The 18409-nt window shown below is 35.4% G+C and overlaps 1 protein-coding gene across 1 annotated transcript in view; it reads left to right on the top strand.

Annotated features, from left to right (window-relative positions):
• LOC150102655 (WD repeat-containing protein 25-like) overlaps window positions 1-18121 on the top strand; it is a 71814-nt gene extending 53693 nt beyond the window's left edge. The window contains exon 5 of the mRNA XM_090399303.1: window positions 17203-18121. Within this exon, the coding sequence (XP_090255429.1) occupies window positions 17203-17424 (222 nt within the window). The 3' untranslated portion in view covers window positions 17425-18121. The remainder of the gene's footprint in view (window positions 1-17202) is intronic.
• Window positions 18122-18409: the final 288 nt, after the last annotated feature.

An 18409-nucleotide genomic window follows, 5' to 3' on the forward strand; every position in this document is an offset into this window, starting at 1 on the left:
GATGGCGGGCACGAATCATCATGATACAAGTTATTCTCTTCCATGATTCAGGTGGGTTCCAGCTATCCATCCTTTCTGACATCTTGTATATGAATGAAGAAGGGTCCAAACTTTTAAATGAAGAGAAGTGTGTGTTAATACATGTAACTTACGGAAAAATATAATTAATTATAAATATGTCAAATTTATCCCGAACACCCTGTATAACTTTTCTGCCTTTTGATAGTACAAAGAGATATAAAGTTACTCATCTCCCAAGTAGTAATCCTCAAAATCACTCATGAAGTTTTAAGCATCCCAGTGGAATCTGAGGCCACATAATACAAGTCCTATAATATAATACAATATAAAGTCACATAATACAAGCCACATAATACAAGATTTCATAGCCCTACAAAGCTTCTACAATACCCTGACATGAATTAGCTATCTGAATTTATGGTTCCCTCATTTTTTTCTTGATTTGTCTTAATCTTATTTCTTATATGCTTAAAATGTCAAGAAATGTCGACTGTCTTAATTGTCAGTTGCTGTTATTTTTGCTATATTCTACTATATCTTATTTTTGCTCACACTCTATGGGCTAACAAATTTTGTTTTTCAACTGCACCAATTAGACTATGTATTGAGTGCATGGCTATAAGATTCTAAACTTAAGACAAAGCCGATGTTGTTATTATTCCTTGCTAAAGTTAAATTTTACTTTAATTCAGTCATAGTATGATCTTAATCACATAACCTAAGATTGGTACTCAACTTTTCATTACTTAATCTTATGCAGGTTCAAATATTTTTAAGGATATGTGCTTTGCATTATGGGATACTAAAGCAAGTGATGTGAAGTCATTAACCTCTATATATGAGTTGCCCCAATCCTGAAAATACTTCAGGCGCAAACTTTGTTTGCTTACACTTGAATGAAGGATTAAACCAAGTATATAATATCTTGGTGTCTTTAATTTATAAAATTCTTAATACACTGTTCGATCCACATTAGCACATTTGTACAATCTGATCACAGTTACAAATGTTTCTAAATTAGGTTTAGTTCTCTTAAATTCCGATTAGGCCTGGTTGGCTGAGCGGTTAGCATATCCACTCTCCAGCCAAAAGGCTGCGGGTTCGAATCCTACCATGGGCATGGGATGTTTGTGATTGTTTGTGAAAATACTTGTGGTGGCAGAGGGCAGTAGATGACATTGGTGTGGTTGTGGTTCATTGTAGTTGGTGGATTGAGTGTGGAAAAAGAGTTGTAGAGAAGGTGCCCTCCTTCAATGAGTCTTTGGACTCCCTGGAGGTGTCATGTAATAATAATAATAAAATCCTAAATACAATTTAATACATCCTACTAGGCATTATACAATTTGAATGTAAGGCACATCTTGAGTGAGCATAACAGAACATTACCTTATGCTACCTCACACAGTACCCCTCTTACTCTTATAATATTAACTTACACAATCTTATCGTAATTATTTACGTCATCACAATTGACTACAAACAGAGACACACTTAATGTGAATTTGTTTGGAATTATCACATATCTAAGTACTTACAGTGAGTTGTAATCTTTACAATACTCTCATTCAGCACTGTGCATTATGTAGCTTGTTCTTGATCTTCTGCTGAACTTCTCCTTCGTCTCTTGAACCCTTAATTTGGTGATGGAACAGCAATGGCCAGATGACAAGTGGTTCCTATACTGGTGAAGATTCTTTTTCCATGGTAACAATGGGCAGCTCTCTTCCAACGAGGCTTTTCAATGATAAACAGAAAACTTCTCATGGCGATGGACTCGGGGAATGAATTGGACTTGAAGAATCTCAGGATATATAAAATGCTCCTCTTTCGATGACCCACGTTGGACCACGTTGTAGCATACCCAGGTAAGAGAAGGCTGAGAAATCTAAAATGTAATATGCTTCTCCTCCAATGACCAACAGTGGATTTCGTGTGTCGGTGGACCCAGGTAAGAGAAGGTGAAAACCCTAAGACAAAGTCCCTCTCAACGCTAGAGCTTATAAAGGCCTGGACCTCGTGTTGTATGCATGCACACATCTCTTGAAGCTTTCATATATGGTCATGGATTGACATCTGGACATGACGATGTCACACTTTGCACTTTTGAAATTGCTACATATGGACATTAATTTACATTGTTACATAGTGACACATTTTTCATGCATCACATTAGTTTAACAAAGTTTCGCAATTACCATATTTGCTGGCGTATGAGACGCACTTTTTTCCTTCGAAAATAGGTCTGAAAAACAGGGTGTGTCTTATGCCAATATCCAGTTTTTTTATTACTTTCATTTCTGGAAATTTTCTCTGTTCCGAGTTAGGCGATTTCTTTCTTGCTTCCTTGCGGTGTGTGAGAGCATTCCAGTTACGTAGAGTTCAGTGGATGTCATAGACGATCACAGTTGTGTTCCTGTTAGTTTAAACTTTCCAATTGTTTGTCGCGGTTGTTGTGAATGGTGATAACTTTCTGCCATTAAATTTTCTCTAAATTTCTTGGCAAATTATGGCTGAAAAATGTTGGCATTGCTACAATATTGCATACAAGCTACGTGTCATTGCATATACTAAAGAACATGGAAACAGGACTGCAGAGAGGTATTTCGGGCTACCCCCAACTGAGAAAATGATAAGAACTTGATGAAATCAGGAAGAGGATCTAAAAAAAGCCACTCACAATAAACATAATCTATGAAGTGGAACTGCAAAATGGTCAGAACTTGAGACAGAACTGAATACTTGGATTTTAGACCACAGAAAAGCGGGACTTTCAGTGTCTACAAATTGAATTTCATCAATTCGTCATTAATGTAAGGAAACGAGAAAATTTTGAACTTGCACAAATAAGAAACATGGACGAGGTTCCGCTGACTTTTGATGTTCCCTCAAACAAAACTGTAGATTCCAAGGGCACAAAAAAGTGTTACTGTTAAAACTTCTAGGCACGAAAAAACTCACTACATGGTTGTTTTATCCTGCTGTGCTGATGGGATAAAATTGCTGCTACTGTTGATTTTTAAAAGGAAGTCGCTATCCAAAGAAAAAACTGCTCAAAGGAGTGTTTTTGACATGTTAATGCATTGACAGCTTCCATTGACATGGAAGCTGTCAATGCATTCACTTAAGGTCATTAATTTTCCATTATACCTAGGCAAGTTTCAAAAGTGGAAATAATGGTGAATATACCACCTGCTTCTGGTTATATGTAGTAGCATTCATTTGGATGTAGCTAACATCTTAACCTAATTATTATTATGAACAACAGTGAACTCCAGAGTCTAAGGACTCTGGAGTTCACTGTTCACAGGTAATCCAGGTACACCATTGAATACTATAGTACAGGAGCAACCAACAAGTGTAGTTATTTCCAAAATACTGGCACCTCTGCCCTCCAGGCTCCGAATATCTGCCCACAGTCAAATTGGCTTATGTCGCCATGGTTCCACAATACTGGCAAATGTTTACTGATTATGTACAGAGGATAGGTGTGTCCATTTATAGTAGCTGAATGTGATGTTGATATCGTGTGATACTTTGTTATCACTGAATATGTAAATCGTGTGTGTGTGTGTGTGTGTGTGAGAGGGGGAGGGGTGTTCCTAATGCAAAGCTAACTCGGTGTATTTGTGCAAACACACCATTATTTATCTCAACAGTATGATGGCCAGAGCCAGGGCTATCTTTTCCAATGATACTGTTCTTACCTCTGCGACACATTTTAGCCAACAAGACTGCAGCAAAACTGTCACTATCTCATACGTTCATGGCACATCTGAAAAGATATTGAGAGTGCTTAATAAATATGAGCTCTGCACCATATTTAAACCATGTTCACCTGGCTTACTATACACAGACAGGAAGATCTGTTGACATCAGCCTCAGAGAACATAAGAAATACATTTGGTATCAATCAGGATGGCATCAATTAGGACTTTAATTCTTTGGTTGTCCATTACATTTTTAAACTGTTCCCAGCAGTTTTAAACTGTGAAAAACTGTTTGTGCTCTGAAGATGCAGGGTAAACCAGTGAAAAATCACTAACTAAGTGAATAAACATATTATTTCATATTATTATCTAAGTAGCAGAACAACTTCCTCCAGCTGTAAATAATATTAAATCTCTATGTAGATAACTTTACCATATTTTGGTATTCTTGTTAAATGAGGGTCATAGAGAGGCATTTTACAGTAAGCCACAAACACTGTTTCAACTGGGTACTCGCTCGTAAATGGGGTCAGATTTTCATCACAGCAAACTGTTTGCATGCATTTTTGTTGCTAACTTGGTGTCCATCCTGAGCCAAATCTGAGGCAAGGACAAAAAAAAAATAATCCTAGTTGCAACAGAAGCTGGATTCTTGCTTGACCAAAAAGCTGATATTATTATTATTATTATTATATGACACCTCCAAGGAGTCCAAAGACTCATCAAGGGAGGGTGCTTTATTTCTCGTATGTCATTTATGAGTTAGATAAACATCCTGGCTTCTGTCTCTTAGGATGTGTACAGACTTTCAGAACCATCATGAAGACAAGAGAAGTACATGTTGATAGCTGATCTAAATACAATTATGTTAGCAAGCATCTTGAACGTTGCCATTTCACAGTCTTGATGTTGAAGTAAGTGAACTACCTTTGCCACTTCACCATAGCAGTTGTCTGGATAAAAGTCGATTTTTACAATTCCATTGTAAAAATCCACAAAATGACAACTGACTTATGTCATTTAGGTTATGTAAAAAGAAAACAAAATTAAATGACTGCATAATCTATTTATTATTAAAAGAAAAGCTTTACAAATTATAATTTATCAGCAGTTAAAACTTTACAAAAAAAGTTTATCAGAGCATAAAGATTGATATTCATATACTGGTGATGTCCATTCATCACACAAATATTGAAGTTTTCTTGTAAAACGTATGATTTGATGTTTTGCTTACAACTTCTTTATGAATTTTCTGACCATACTGCAGAACAATATGGTGATTATCATTATAAACAAATGTAACAGCTTTCTTACATCATCAGATGTGCAAAATTTATCAAAAGAAAATCCATCCAATACAACTAAACAAGTTATTACTGCTGGAAGAGAATCATCATAGTTTTTTTTTTTTTAAAAAAGGCAGTAATTGATTCACATTTCCCTTTTTTGGGGGGATTTCGCTTTAATAAATTAATTTTATGTTGTCATTGCAGATGACTATGTACTCCTAACTGCTTTAATTGTTTTAAAGCATTACTGCATACACCTGCATCACTTTCTTTTAACTATACATAATAAATAACGGAAAAACTCACGTAGAAATATTATTTAATAGTATAATTTTCGCCTGTGTGTCACAGGCATCTTCAGTACAATTAGGCACAAAAATTAAACACTAACTGACAATTCCAAAAAGCGCCACCTAAGTAGCTGGTGTAAGATAACTAAAAAGGTCAATAACTTTCCTTAAAAAAAGAAGCATGTGAATTTTTTTTTTTTTTTTTTATTTTTTTTTAATTTTTTTTTTTAAGGAAAGTTATTGACCTTTTTAGTTATCTTACACCAGCTACTTAGGTGGCGCTTTTTGGAATTGTCAGTTAGTGTTTAATTTTTGTGCCTAATTGTACTGAAGATGCCTGTGACACACAGGCGAAAATTATACTATTAAATAATATTTCTACGTGAGTTTTTCCGTTATTTATTATGTATAGTTATGTCTACTCACGGTTTACCTCTTTTAAAACTTATCACTTTCTTTTGTACCAGTAAAATAATGCCAAGGTGAATTTTTATTCATGACTAAAATAATATAAACTAAAAATAATAATTAATAATAATATATGAATATTTAAATAATAGTATAATACTAATAATTAATTTAGCTATTCTGCAAAATATTGAAAAGAGATCCACAATTTTCATTTTTTGGAAAAAACAGTCTAAATATTTCTAATTTTTAACTCGCATTCACATACAATGAAATGTATCGACTACAGTATAGTCACTATGCTGAGTCAGTAGTATACTCTTTAATCTCTAGTTAGTATTACTAACCAGAGATTAAAGAGAGATGGTAAGCTCCACCTTCAAATTGAATCTTACAACCTGATTGGTTTAATTAGAAACTTTCCGCATGTGCACTGAAAGCCACAGAAAAGAGACAGAATCTCTCTCTCACACAGCACAGAAAAAGACCTGTGACTCGCTCACAACAGTATCATTGTAAAAATCTGCAAAATGACAACTGATATATGTCATTTAAGTTATGTTAAAAGAAAACAAAATTAAATTATCACATATTTATTAAATTTACAGTTTTTTTCATAAAATCACAATACATTATTAAAACTATATTTGAATGTCATAACTAATTAATAATTAATTTGTCTTGTATTTGAATTATTACTTGAAAAGGAAAAATTAAAATATTTTTCTATATGTGAATTCAGTGTACAGATGTTTTCGACTTACAATGGATTTGTTGGAACGTAACCAAATTGTAAGTCATAAAGATAATGTCAAATGGTGCATTGTGTTATGGGAAAAAAAAACAAATTGCCTCTCTGTTCAGCATACTGCTGTAATACTGTACTTGTAAAAAATTGTAAAGTAATAATTTAAAAGAATAATGATGTAAACTACTTTAACAGTTTAAGTTAAAACATTTGACGCTTTGATGTCTTTAATATATAAAAAATAAATATACATGAAAGTGTATACAAATAAATATTTGGCTTCAAGGAAATTATTTTATGTCTGCGTATTTTTATTGAATTTACCTGTAAAAAATATCAAATCACTGGTATGTTTACTGATAAGCTGATTTACCGGTAATGCAATCCCTACGTACAACCACTATTTCATAATTGCGTTCCATCATGAGCTTCTCCTTGTACAAATTAGTGAAATATTCCACCCCTCTTTATGTCTACTGGCAGCTCTTTCACTCACATGGAGCAGAATACTCTGATTTTGTACTATCTGTACAGATGGTTCAAAATTAGTTTCTAATGGGTTCTTCAGCATAATAGCTAATATATCTACTATATTGCTGAGCTGTATGCATTAAGAGCTTGCATTAAATTATATAAAATTAATATGTCGCTAACGGTGCATTCTATATGGATTACATGCAGATTCAGGAATCTCTTAGGTGCTTAGAAGTCTGTTATTACCAACAACTTGCTCTCCTAGAGCAAGTTGTTGGTAATAACATTTGTTAGATAAGGAGGCTCCATCTGGACATTAGCCTGTGTTGGGTATGTTTCAGCTAGGTCACATCATTCCCTAAGATATCATCATCTGCCTTCCCCTATATGGATTACATGCAGATTGTAAGACAAAAATTAATATTTCATAGCAGGCATAATTGGACAGAAAGAATAACAACAGTAAGTTATAACAGATTAAGCTTGAAATTAAACTGTGATGGTCTAGTCTGTGCAGGGTTCACAGGGAGGAAGTTGCTCTTGCTCAACTCCACATAGGTTAGAGTCATACACTCCTTCTATTGAGGGGTGAGTAACATGCCTGTGTATGTGAATACTCTGGCTTTAATCACTTGCTTGCATTCATTCACAAGTACAGTCTATTATTATTATTATTATTATTAACATCTGACCTCCATGGAGTCAGAGACTCATCGTGGGCAGTACACAATGCTCATCACCATGCTTTAAACTGATTCAGTGTGTTTACATTCACAACATACTCAGGCAATGCATTCCACTCACCACTCTCCATTCAAAGAACCGGTGCTTCACTCCTCTGCTCGCATCCTCTTTATACAGATTCCAGTGATGGTCACTTTCCCCCCCCCCCTTCTATTCTATGAAAAATCTCTTCCATGTCAGCCTGATAACAATCCCCTGACTAACTTATGTCTCAGTCATGTCGCTCCTATTCACAACGCTTTCCAACTTACATTCTCTCAATCTGTCCTTGTACTCCACATTCCAAAGACCACTGACCTTTGTGAATCTTCTCTGGACCCTTTCCAACATATCCTCATCACCTTGAAAACCCTGTGACCAAATCTTTGCACAATAATCCATATGAGATCTGATGAAGGCCTTATACAATGGCATCATAACCTCTCTACTTCTATATGTCAGGGTCCTCCACATCATTGCCATTATCTGATGTTACATCTTCACAACTTGTGCAATGTGGCCCCCGAATTTCAGCTCCTTGTCCACTATTACTCCTCGATCTCTCGTCTCCTCTACTTCCTTTAAAGTTTCCACCACTAATTGTATACTTTGCATCCCATCATTGTTTGCCAAATCTCAAAACCTTGCACTTTGCAACATTGAACTGATAGTTCCACTTACCTCCCATTTATACAATCTATTCAAGTCCTCTTGTAAGGCCACAACATCTGCTTGACTCTGCATTGCGCTCTCCAGTTTTGTATCATCTGCAAACAGCTGCATATCACTAGTTAAACCCATTCCAATATCATTCACATAATGATATTGGAATGAACTACAACAATAGTCCCAAAACTGACCCCTGTGGTACACCACCAGTAACCTTACTCTTTTGGTATACTGTACCCCCTTATACAACTTTCTGAAACCTATCTGACAGCCAGTCACTGATCCCACTTCTAAGTCTGTTATCCAATCCCATCTATTTCAATTTATTTACCAACTTGTCATTTGGCAGTCTGTCAAAATCTTTTGCAAAATCCAAGTACACCACTGTATATGCATCTCTTCTGTCCAAGGTATTTGTCACCTTGTTATATAGTACATAAGTAAGTTAATGAAACATGATCTCCCTTTAACAAGCCCATGCTGATAACCACAGAGAATGCTGCTGTCATCAACCCATTTCTGTATGCTACTTCTTGGAAATCTCTTCAGTATACCTTCAGCACAACTCCAGATATACAGATTTGCCTATAATTTGCAACTACAGCCTTATTGCCACCTTTATGTAGTGGAACAATTTTACCCAAAAACGAACTGCAGAAATCCACGAACCTTTAGATCTTCAGTCTAATGCTCTCCCAACCGAGCTATTTCGGCTGATATTATTATTATTATTCAGGCCTCCATGGAGTCAAAAGACTCATCATGGGAGGTCCTCCCTAAGAACATAAAGTCTGTCAAGACTCATCGAGGGGAGGTTCCACCTAAGAAACACAAAGTCTATCATACCACTCCTTAAACTCATTGACCGTTCTTGCCCTCACCACTCTATCAGGCAATGCATTCCACGGCTCAACCACCCTCCATGTAAAGAAACCACTCCTCACCCTCCTGCTCACAGCTTCCTTTCACAACTTCCCTGGAAGTTGCGAAAGGGAGAAAGTTTCATCACTCCTTCCCGCTGTTCAACCAAGTGAAAGAACTCCCCATGTCAACCTTGTAACCACCTCTCAACAGTTTAAAAGTCTCAATCATATCACCTCTCCTTCTTCTATCCGCCAAACTCTGCAGTCCACATTCCCTCAGCCGATTCTCATAACTATCCTCGTAGAGTCCTGAGACCATCTTTGTTATCCGTCTTTGTATCTTTTCCACAGTTAATTTATCCCCTTCAAATCCTGGGGACCAAATCTGAGAACAATAATCCAAGTGTGGTCTGTCAGAGACTTATACAACGGAATGATAACCCTCTTATCTCTGCAGGTCAGTGTCCTTCTCATAATTGCAGCAATCCTCTGTGTTACCTTCACCACCTTTGCAATATGTCCCCTAAAATTCAGGTTTCTATCAATCATCAGCTCCAGATCTCTTGTCTCCCCAACTTCCTCCAGTATAACTCCTCCCATAGAGTATGCAGCATTCCCATTGATGTTTCCCAAACCTCAAGACCTTACATTTTTCTGCATTAAAGTGATACCCCAATTCATTTGCCCATCTATCTAGCTTATTCAAATCCTCTTGCAGGGCTACCACATCTGCACTATTACTAATAATCTTTCCCAGCTTCGCATCATCTGCAAACAACTGAATATCCCGTTGCAATCCACTGGCAATGTCATTGATATAAAGAGGTTAAACAATATAGGTCCTAGTACTGAGCCCTGTGGGACCCCACTTTTAACCTTCTGTCTCCTTGAAACTGCTCCACCATACACGACTCTCTGATACCTATCAGACAGCCAATCCTGAATCCAGTTGACCAACCTGACATCCAGACCCATGTGTTGCAACTTAAATATCAGCTTATCATGTGGCACCCTGTCAAATGCCTTTGCTAAATCTAAGAAAATTGCAGTATATGCCTTTCCCTTATCTAATGTTCTTGTAACTTTATTATAAAAGGCTAGCATATTGCTAAAACAAGAGCGCCCTTTCACAAATCCATGTTGACTCTCACAGATAACATTACCCTCATCTGCCCAGTGCTGTATACGGTCCCTCACTACTTTCTCCAAGATCTTAACAACTACTGATGACATGCAGACTGGTCTATAATTAGACACTTCCAGTCTGTTACCACCCTTATGCAATGGCACTATCTTACCTTCCTTCCATTCCCTGGGCACCTTTGCCGAAGCCAGACTTCCATTGAAAAGCCAGGTTAAAGGCACTGTCAGTTCCCTAGCACATTCTCTCAAAACTCGTGGTGAAATACCATCCAGTCCAAAAGCTTTATTGACATCCAGAGTTCTCAGTATCTGAAACACACTCTCCTCCTGTACCTCTAAACCTTGAACCTGCCCTTTCCCTCTAGCATTAAAACTGACTCCTCCAGGATGAAATACTCCAATAAAGTGGTCATTGAACAATTCCACTATGTCCTCTGCATCAGTCACTCTATTCCCATTTTTATCCCACAATATCATTCTTCGAATATTCTCAATAAGTCTTATATGCTCAGGCAGATTTTATCTGATTCCGACAACATGCAGCATGTTTTAAATTTCTTCCATCATCTAACTTTATGTGTAAATTTAAAATAATGTAAAATATATAATAAATAACAAGCAATTTTATTTCTTAATTTTATGTTATTCATGAAACAATATTTTAACCATTGTCATGCCGCATTATAGCTAAAGTTGCAATGTGCAAAAAGCAGAATTTTTACTATTGAAAACATCACTATGTAAAAATAAACCTACAGAGTACTGTGCTTATATGTTACACACACATAATGTAATATGACAATACTTCTGTGTTAATTATATGAGGGTGGTCTGAAAAGTTCTCGGCCTCGACCATAGATGGCAACACCATTGGCAAGATTTTTTTTTTTTTTCTAAGTTGGTACATCTGTCATAAGCATCCATGTGCAATTGCAAGTCATTCTATTAAGTATTTTTTTTTTTTTATACAGCTGTCTGAAGCAAAAGTGTTGTCTGTATCCCTTGAAATGGATAAAATTGAGTATTGTGCGGTTATAAAATTCTTTGTAAAAGAAGGTTTAACACCAAAAGAAATTCATTCTAAGTCATAAAAGTTTATGGGCGATCTTTTCCTTCGTTTTCAACAATTAAGAAATGGGCTACTGAGTTTAAACGTGGTCATACCAGCCTTGAAGATGATGCACTTGCAGGATGTCCAAAAAAGTGTAACGACATCAGAAATCATTGATCAAGTGCACGATATGGTATTGGATGACCAGTGAGTCAAAGTGCATAAAATTGCTGAGACTATAGGCATTTCAAAAGAATATGTAAGATTTTTTTTGCATGAAGAATTGCAAATGAAAAGCTTTGCACAAGATGGGTGCCATGCTTGCTCACAGCAGATCAAAAATGCGCTCGCATGAAAATCTCTGAACAGTGCATGGAGCGTTTTAACAAGAATAAAACTAATTTTGTGCATCAATTTATTACTATGGATGAGACTTGGATTCACCATTACACACCAGAATCCAAACAGCAGTCAAAACAGTTGATAGAAGGCGGTTGTTCAGCACCAAAGAAGACAAAGTCGGTTCCATCAGCAGGAAAGGTCATGGCATCGCTGTTTTGGGATGCTAAAATCATCTTGAAAAGGGTAAAACAATAACCGGGGAATATTATTCCGATCTTTTAACTAAACTAGACGAAAGAATTCATGAGAAAAGACTCGGTTTGCAGAAGAGAAAAAAATCATCTTTCATCAGGACAATGCACCTGCCTACAAAGGTGTTTTGGCATTGGGAAAATTAAGGGATCTGCACTATGAATTGTTGGAACATCTACCCTATTCCCTAGATTTGGCTCCCTCTGACTTCTGTCTCTTTCCCAAACTAAAACTCTTCCTTGCTGGTCATTGTTTTTCTTCGAATCAAGAGGTGATTGCAGCTGTAGAGGGGTATTTTGAAAATCTTACTGAGAACCACTACAGGGAAGGGATAATGGTGTATCGCTGGAATAAATATATTAGTCTTAAGGGAGATTATGTTGAAAAATAAAAATAATTTTGAAATTATGAATTTGTTATTTCATTGTTAGGCCGAGAACTTTTCAGACCACCCTCATAAATGAAGGCAGTATTTTAAATAACTTAAAATTTCACAGTACATATCTAAATCTTTAATGAATGTTTAAAAAAAAAAAGCAAGATCCATTTTCTTCTGAAAGATTAGATGTTTTGGCATTTTTTAATATTAATTTGCTTACGCACACACACGCACATACATATTATGCAAAAGATCCAAATTATTTTACTGTATTTAACCTTTGCTGACATCGATAGTTCTTCCAAATATATATATATATATATATATATTTTTTTTTTAATTTTTTTGTAATCTTGATATCTTGCTAATTAAATCTTTACTCTGTTGTCTCAATCATTGATTCACAGCCATTTTTTCATACACTTATTCAGCATCGCCAAAACAAACTATGTTAGTATATTACCTGATTGGTAATTATGCAACATAGACATTGCACTTTGGGGAAAATTTCTTTGCCTTTACTATCTGATGAAGTTCTGAATTCACTTCTTGTTAGCTTTTAATTTGTGTATAGGATTCAAAGAATGTATAGGATGGCAAAAGATTCTTTACAACAAACTATGTTAAGTTATTTAATCCCAACCTTTATCGACACCAAGATCAGAAAATAAACAACATCAAAGAAGGAACAAATACATTCCAACATGAAAGATTAAAAGCAGAACTAATGGCGAAGCCCAGAGTCAAATGCAGAAAAAGGACTAGTTAGAAAGTTGGATGTTATGTAATTTACTGTTTATTTTAATTACTTAGATGGAAACTAAAATAGACGATAAATATCTAATTTAAAAATTACTTTAACTAAATGCAGACAGGTATAAGTATTGCATGGTTACCATGTTATTGTCAATCATTGCTTTATGTTGGCTGAACAACTACTTATGTTTGAGACTGTTATATTAAAAGGGGAGGGGAATAATATATATATATATATATTGAAAAGCTTTAATGACTGTTACCGAGAGATAAAAAGATGACAAGATATATTTAAAAAGACACTACTAGTTTACTAGTTTCGTTGAATAGATCAACATCTTCAGGTATCACAATCAAAGAAATATATAAAAAATTACAGAGATTTAAAATTGTAATAACAGAACAAGTATAAAAAGACAGTAGCATGTTTGAAAAACAAATGCGAGTATGAGTTCCAAACAAATGTATACCAGGTGCTATCACGAGTGCGCTTGTCGGCCATCATCTGCGTTGATGGAGAAGAGAACGTGGGTAGAGAGAGTGCTGGCTCTGGTTCTGTTGTAAGAAATGTCTCTTTGATGTTCTTCCATGCGTAAAAGGATGGATTTAGCAGTTTGGCTGTAATATGGTTTGCCACAATCACACAAAATCTTATAGTCTCCTGGATACTGAGTAGGAAGATGTTTCATTTTTAGGTCTACTTAGTATGGAGCAAAGGGAACGTAGTGAAGCAAGTTCTAATGTTGAATTTCTGAAGCATTTTTGGGAGGAGAGAGCTGAAGTATGGTAACGAAATAAAACCTCTTGGTGGAGAAGGATCTTCAAGAGCAGTTGAGTGGTGGGCAGAGAAAAATTTATTAATCTTTTTAAGAGGGAATCCATTGTTAACAAAAGACGTGTGCTATGATGAACTGGAAAGAAGAATAATTGAATCTAAAGAAATATCGCTTGATTTGTCTCATATTAATAACAGCCTTAACTATAATATTTGTGATGCACACATTGCCACTGTCCAATACTGGCGCACTAATACCAGCTCATGCATGTAGTCAACTTCAGTTGGAATTCTAGCATGCATTCTTTTTTAAATGTACTTGTTTTATACTAGATCTGTTAATGTATTTTTTCATGTGTCTGTTATTTTTTATTTTATTCTTTGCCCATGATACCTGAAGAAGTTGTATATCAACGAAACTAGTTGTATCTCAACATTATATTTGTCATTCTCGGTATAAAGTCATTTAATTTCCTTTTTTATATACAGTTCTACCGAGTAAATAATGAATATTAATGTCAATTTTCCTGATGACGAGGAAGTACGTATGCTTATCAAAGATTATCAGAAAAATCTCAGGTCCATTGGATCATTCATTAACAGGCTAGTATTTCTCAAAAGATGTAAGTTCCATTCTATTATTCCCCGATTTCTTAATTTTAAAGAATCCATTACAACTGCCAGAGCTCAAAGAATTTTCCACAGAGCTAAACTAGAGCTTTTATCGGAACGGATTCTTGATACAAAACGTAGTCTAGCTGCTTATTTTATTAAGAAGAACGCTCTTGAAGTCCATTTATCTACTTCTTTAGACTCTTCATCTTGGAACAATTTAAAAGATTTCTGTGCTCTAAAAGCTTCTAATATCCAGAACTCTAACAAAATTATTCTCATAAGAAAATTCAATTCTCTAAAATGTATGCAGGATTGTCACACTTCCAATCTTAATTCTGCCTATTTAAAAAAAGTTGTAATTAATAATTCTTCCCATCCACTTTCAATGGCAGAAGAAAGTGTACTTGCTAAAGGTCTCAATTTTGTTATAGCTCCTACTTCAATACCTAAAGAACTATTCTTAACAAAGATAGAAAAAGCAGCATCCCTATTACCAATCCAAGAAGCAAACCTTCTTCGTATGGAAGCTATTTTCACCATAAATCATGCAAGACCACCTTCTGATGACATTTCTCATTCTGAGAGATCAGCTATTAAAAGTTTGAGATACAATAATGACATCATTATTCTCCCTGCAGACAAAGGGAATGCTACTGTCATCTTAAATAGATCAGATTATCATAACAAAATTTTAGAACTAATAAACACTGACACTTACTCTGAACTAAATAGTGATCCTACTAAAGACCTGCACAATAGGACCAACAATTTACTGAAAACCACCTCAGAGTTACCAAGAAACATCGGTCTTTCCCTTAGGTCGTTTCATCCTCTAATTCCTAGGTTATATGGACTCCCTAAGATCCATAAATTAAACTCTCCTCTTAGACCTATCGTTGAAGGCATAAACTCCCCTACTTACAACCTCTCAAATACCTCACATCCTTTTTAAAAAAACCTTTGTGGTACTTTCTTTTCTCATGTAAAAAATTCAGCTGATTTTGTCTCAAAAATTAAAGACATCAAACTCAACACATCAGATTTAATGGCAAGTTTTGATATTGTTTCCTTCTTCATGAATGTCCCTACTCAAGAAGTTCTATACCTTCTCCAGAGGAAACTATCCAAGAAATTTTTCTCCTTACTTTCTCACTGTGTGAACTCAGGATACTTCAAATACGATAACAAGATTTATAAACAAAACTCAGATTTAGCTATGGGCAGCCTGCTCTCTCTGATTCTTGCTGATATATTTCTTAAAGATTTTGAAGAAAAAGCTATTAATTCCTCACCTCTTAAACCTAAAGTTTGGTATCGTTACATTGACTATGTATTTCTCATCTGGGAACACGGCATCAACAACCTCAACCTTTTTTTGGACCACCTCAACAAGTTTCATCAGAAAATCAACCTCACCTGTGAACTAGAATCCGACAAATGTCTTCCTTTTCTGGACTTAAAACTTACGAGATGCGCTGAGAACATCAAAATCTCCATTTTTAGAAAATCCACTCACACAGATAGATACCTTCATGCTTCTTCCCATCACTACCCTCCACAAAAGTTTGGTATTATTTCAACCCTGGCACATTGTGCCAGATCTTTATTAACAGATGAAACAGAAATTGAATATGAACCCAATTTTCTTAAAAAAGTCTTTCGTTAACAATGGATGCTCTCTTAAAAAGATTAATAAATTTCTCTCTGTCCACCACTCAACTGCTCTTGAAGATTCTTCTCCACCAAGAGGTTTTATTTCGTTACCATACATCAGCTCTCTCTTCCCGAAACTTGCAAAAATGCTTCAGAAATTCAACATTAGAACTTGTTTCACTATGTTCCCTAAACTTCGCTCCATACTAAGTAGACCTAAAATGAGACATCTTCCTACTCAGTATCCTGGAGACTATAAATTTTGTGTGATTGTGGCAAACCATATTACGGCCAAACTGCTAAATCCATCCTTTTACGCATGGAAGAACATCAAAGAGACATTTCTTACAACAGAACCAGAGCCAGCAATCTCTCTACCCAAGTTCTCTTCTCCATCAACGCAGATGATGGCCGCCAACACATCGTTGACTGGCAAAAAACCTCTAATATCCATGTGTGTGCTATGATGAACTGGAAAGAAGAATAATTGAATCTAAAGAAATATTGCTTGATTCGTCTCATATTAATAACAGCCTTAGCTATAATATTTCTGATGTGCACATTGCTACTGTCCAATACTGGTGCACTAATACCAGCTCACGCACGTAGTCAACTTCAGTTGGAACTCTAGCACACATTCTTTTTTAAATATACTTGTTTTATACTAGATCTGTTAATGTATTTTTTCATGTGTCTGTTATTTTTTATTTTATTCTTTGCCCATGATACCTAATTCAACGAAACTAGTTGTATCTTAACAATAAATTTGTCATCTCGGTATAAAGTCATTTAATTTCCTTTTTTTATATACAGTTCTACCGAGTAAATAATAAACAGTTATACACACACACACACAGTTGTTTATGTAATTTTTTAAAAAGAAATAAAAACTATTTATGAGTGGTTATGGATATACAACTCTATACACACACACACACACACAGTTGTTTATGTAATTTTTTAAAAAGAAATAAAATTATTTCTGAGTGGTTATGGATATACAACTCTCTCTCTCTCTATATATATATATATATGCATTTTTAGGTTGCTGGCTATGACATTGGTTGTGATTTCAGTCCTGATGGAGATTACATTGTTAGTGGTGATACAGGAGGAGGACTCTACTTCTATAAAACATTAAATGCTGAATTAAGAAAGTTAGTTATAACTGGAGATTCACCAGTCATGAAGGTCTCTTGGCATCCTTTGTTATTCAGCACTGTGGCTGCAGCAACATGGGATGGAAAAGTATATATATGCCAATAAAAACCTGTATATGAAATATGATTTGATAACAAAACATGTACAGAATGCAAGGAAAAGTAGTGGCAATGATGTCCCCCCCCCCCATAAATCTGTATAGATTTTCATTCAATATAACCACAGGCCAACTTACCTTGTCAGCTGGCCTGTGCATTGTGTTCCTTTCTTTCCCAGAGCTCTGTAGTCCACTTTCATTTTTAATGCAATGCAGTTACTTTTCTTAGAAGTTGTGAAGAATGTTCTTCACATGCTTTATTAAAGAATATATTTTTACTTTTTATTGGACCAGCTCATATGATTACTTGTAACGTTTGATAAACTCTCTGCAATTAATAAAAACAATAATTGCCAATCTTGATAAATGCCCAAAGTGATATTGAAAGACAACAAAGGCAACATATAAACATTGTAACACAGACAGAGAGGGGGGGGGGGATATAGTGGAAAAGAATGTTATTTTCCCCATGCATTCTCCTACTTGCCTGTGTGAAATTGCTCTCTTCTGTGGCCATCAATTATGTATTAATCTCAGATATTGACAGCGCTAGGAATTTGTGTTGCCACTACTTTTTTTTTCTCTTTTTCACCATTGATTTAAATAGGATATATATTTAAAATATCACTGGATATATCTAAAGAATGTATAAAAAAAATTGGTTGTCTGTATAGTAGTATTGCATAAAACAGTTAATGAAACATGCATACTGTGATTGAATTATGTATACTTTAAGACTGATGAATAATTATTACAACACACACACACACAGATTTAGACATCCTGGAAGGTGCATCCTAAATACTATAATACCTGATATATTAAATTCCTTCAGTTCTTGCACTTGAGACCAAGGCAGTGCATGCAAACATCCACTAGTGTGTGTGTGTGTGTGTGTATACTGGGGGGGGGGGCTACGGCACAACCTCTGTATTCCAGACTGGTAGGCAGGTTCTCCTTGAATTCTGACGACTCGAAAGGGGGGAGAGTTCT

Source organism: Typopeltis vanoorti, chromosome 10, assembly GCF_054136105.1.
Source record: "Typopeltis vanoorti isolate ZY-2024b chromosome 10, IOZ_Tvanoo_1.0, whole genome shotgun sequence".
NCBI classification, from domain to species: domain Eukaryota; kingdom Metazoa; phylum Arthropoda; class Arachnida; order Uropygi; family Thelyphonidae; genus Typopeltis; species Typopeltis vanoorti.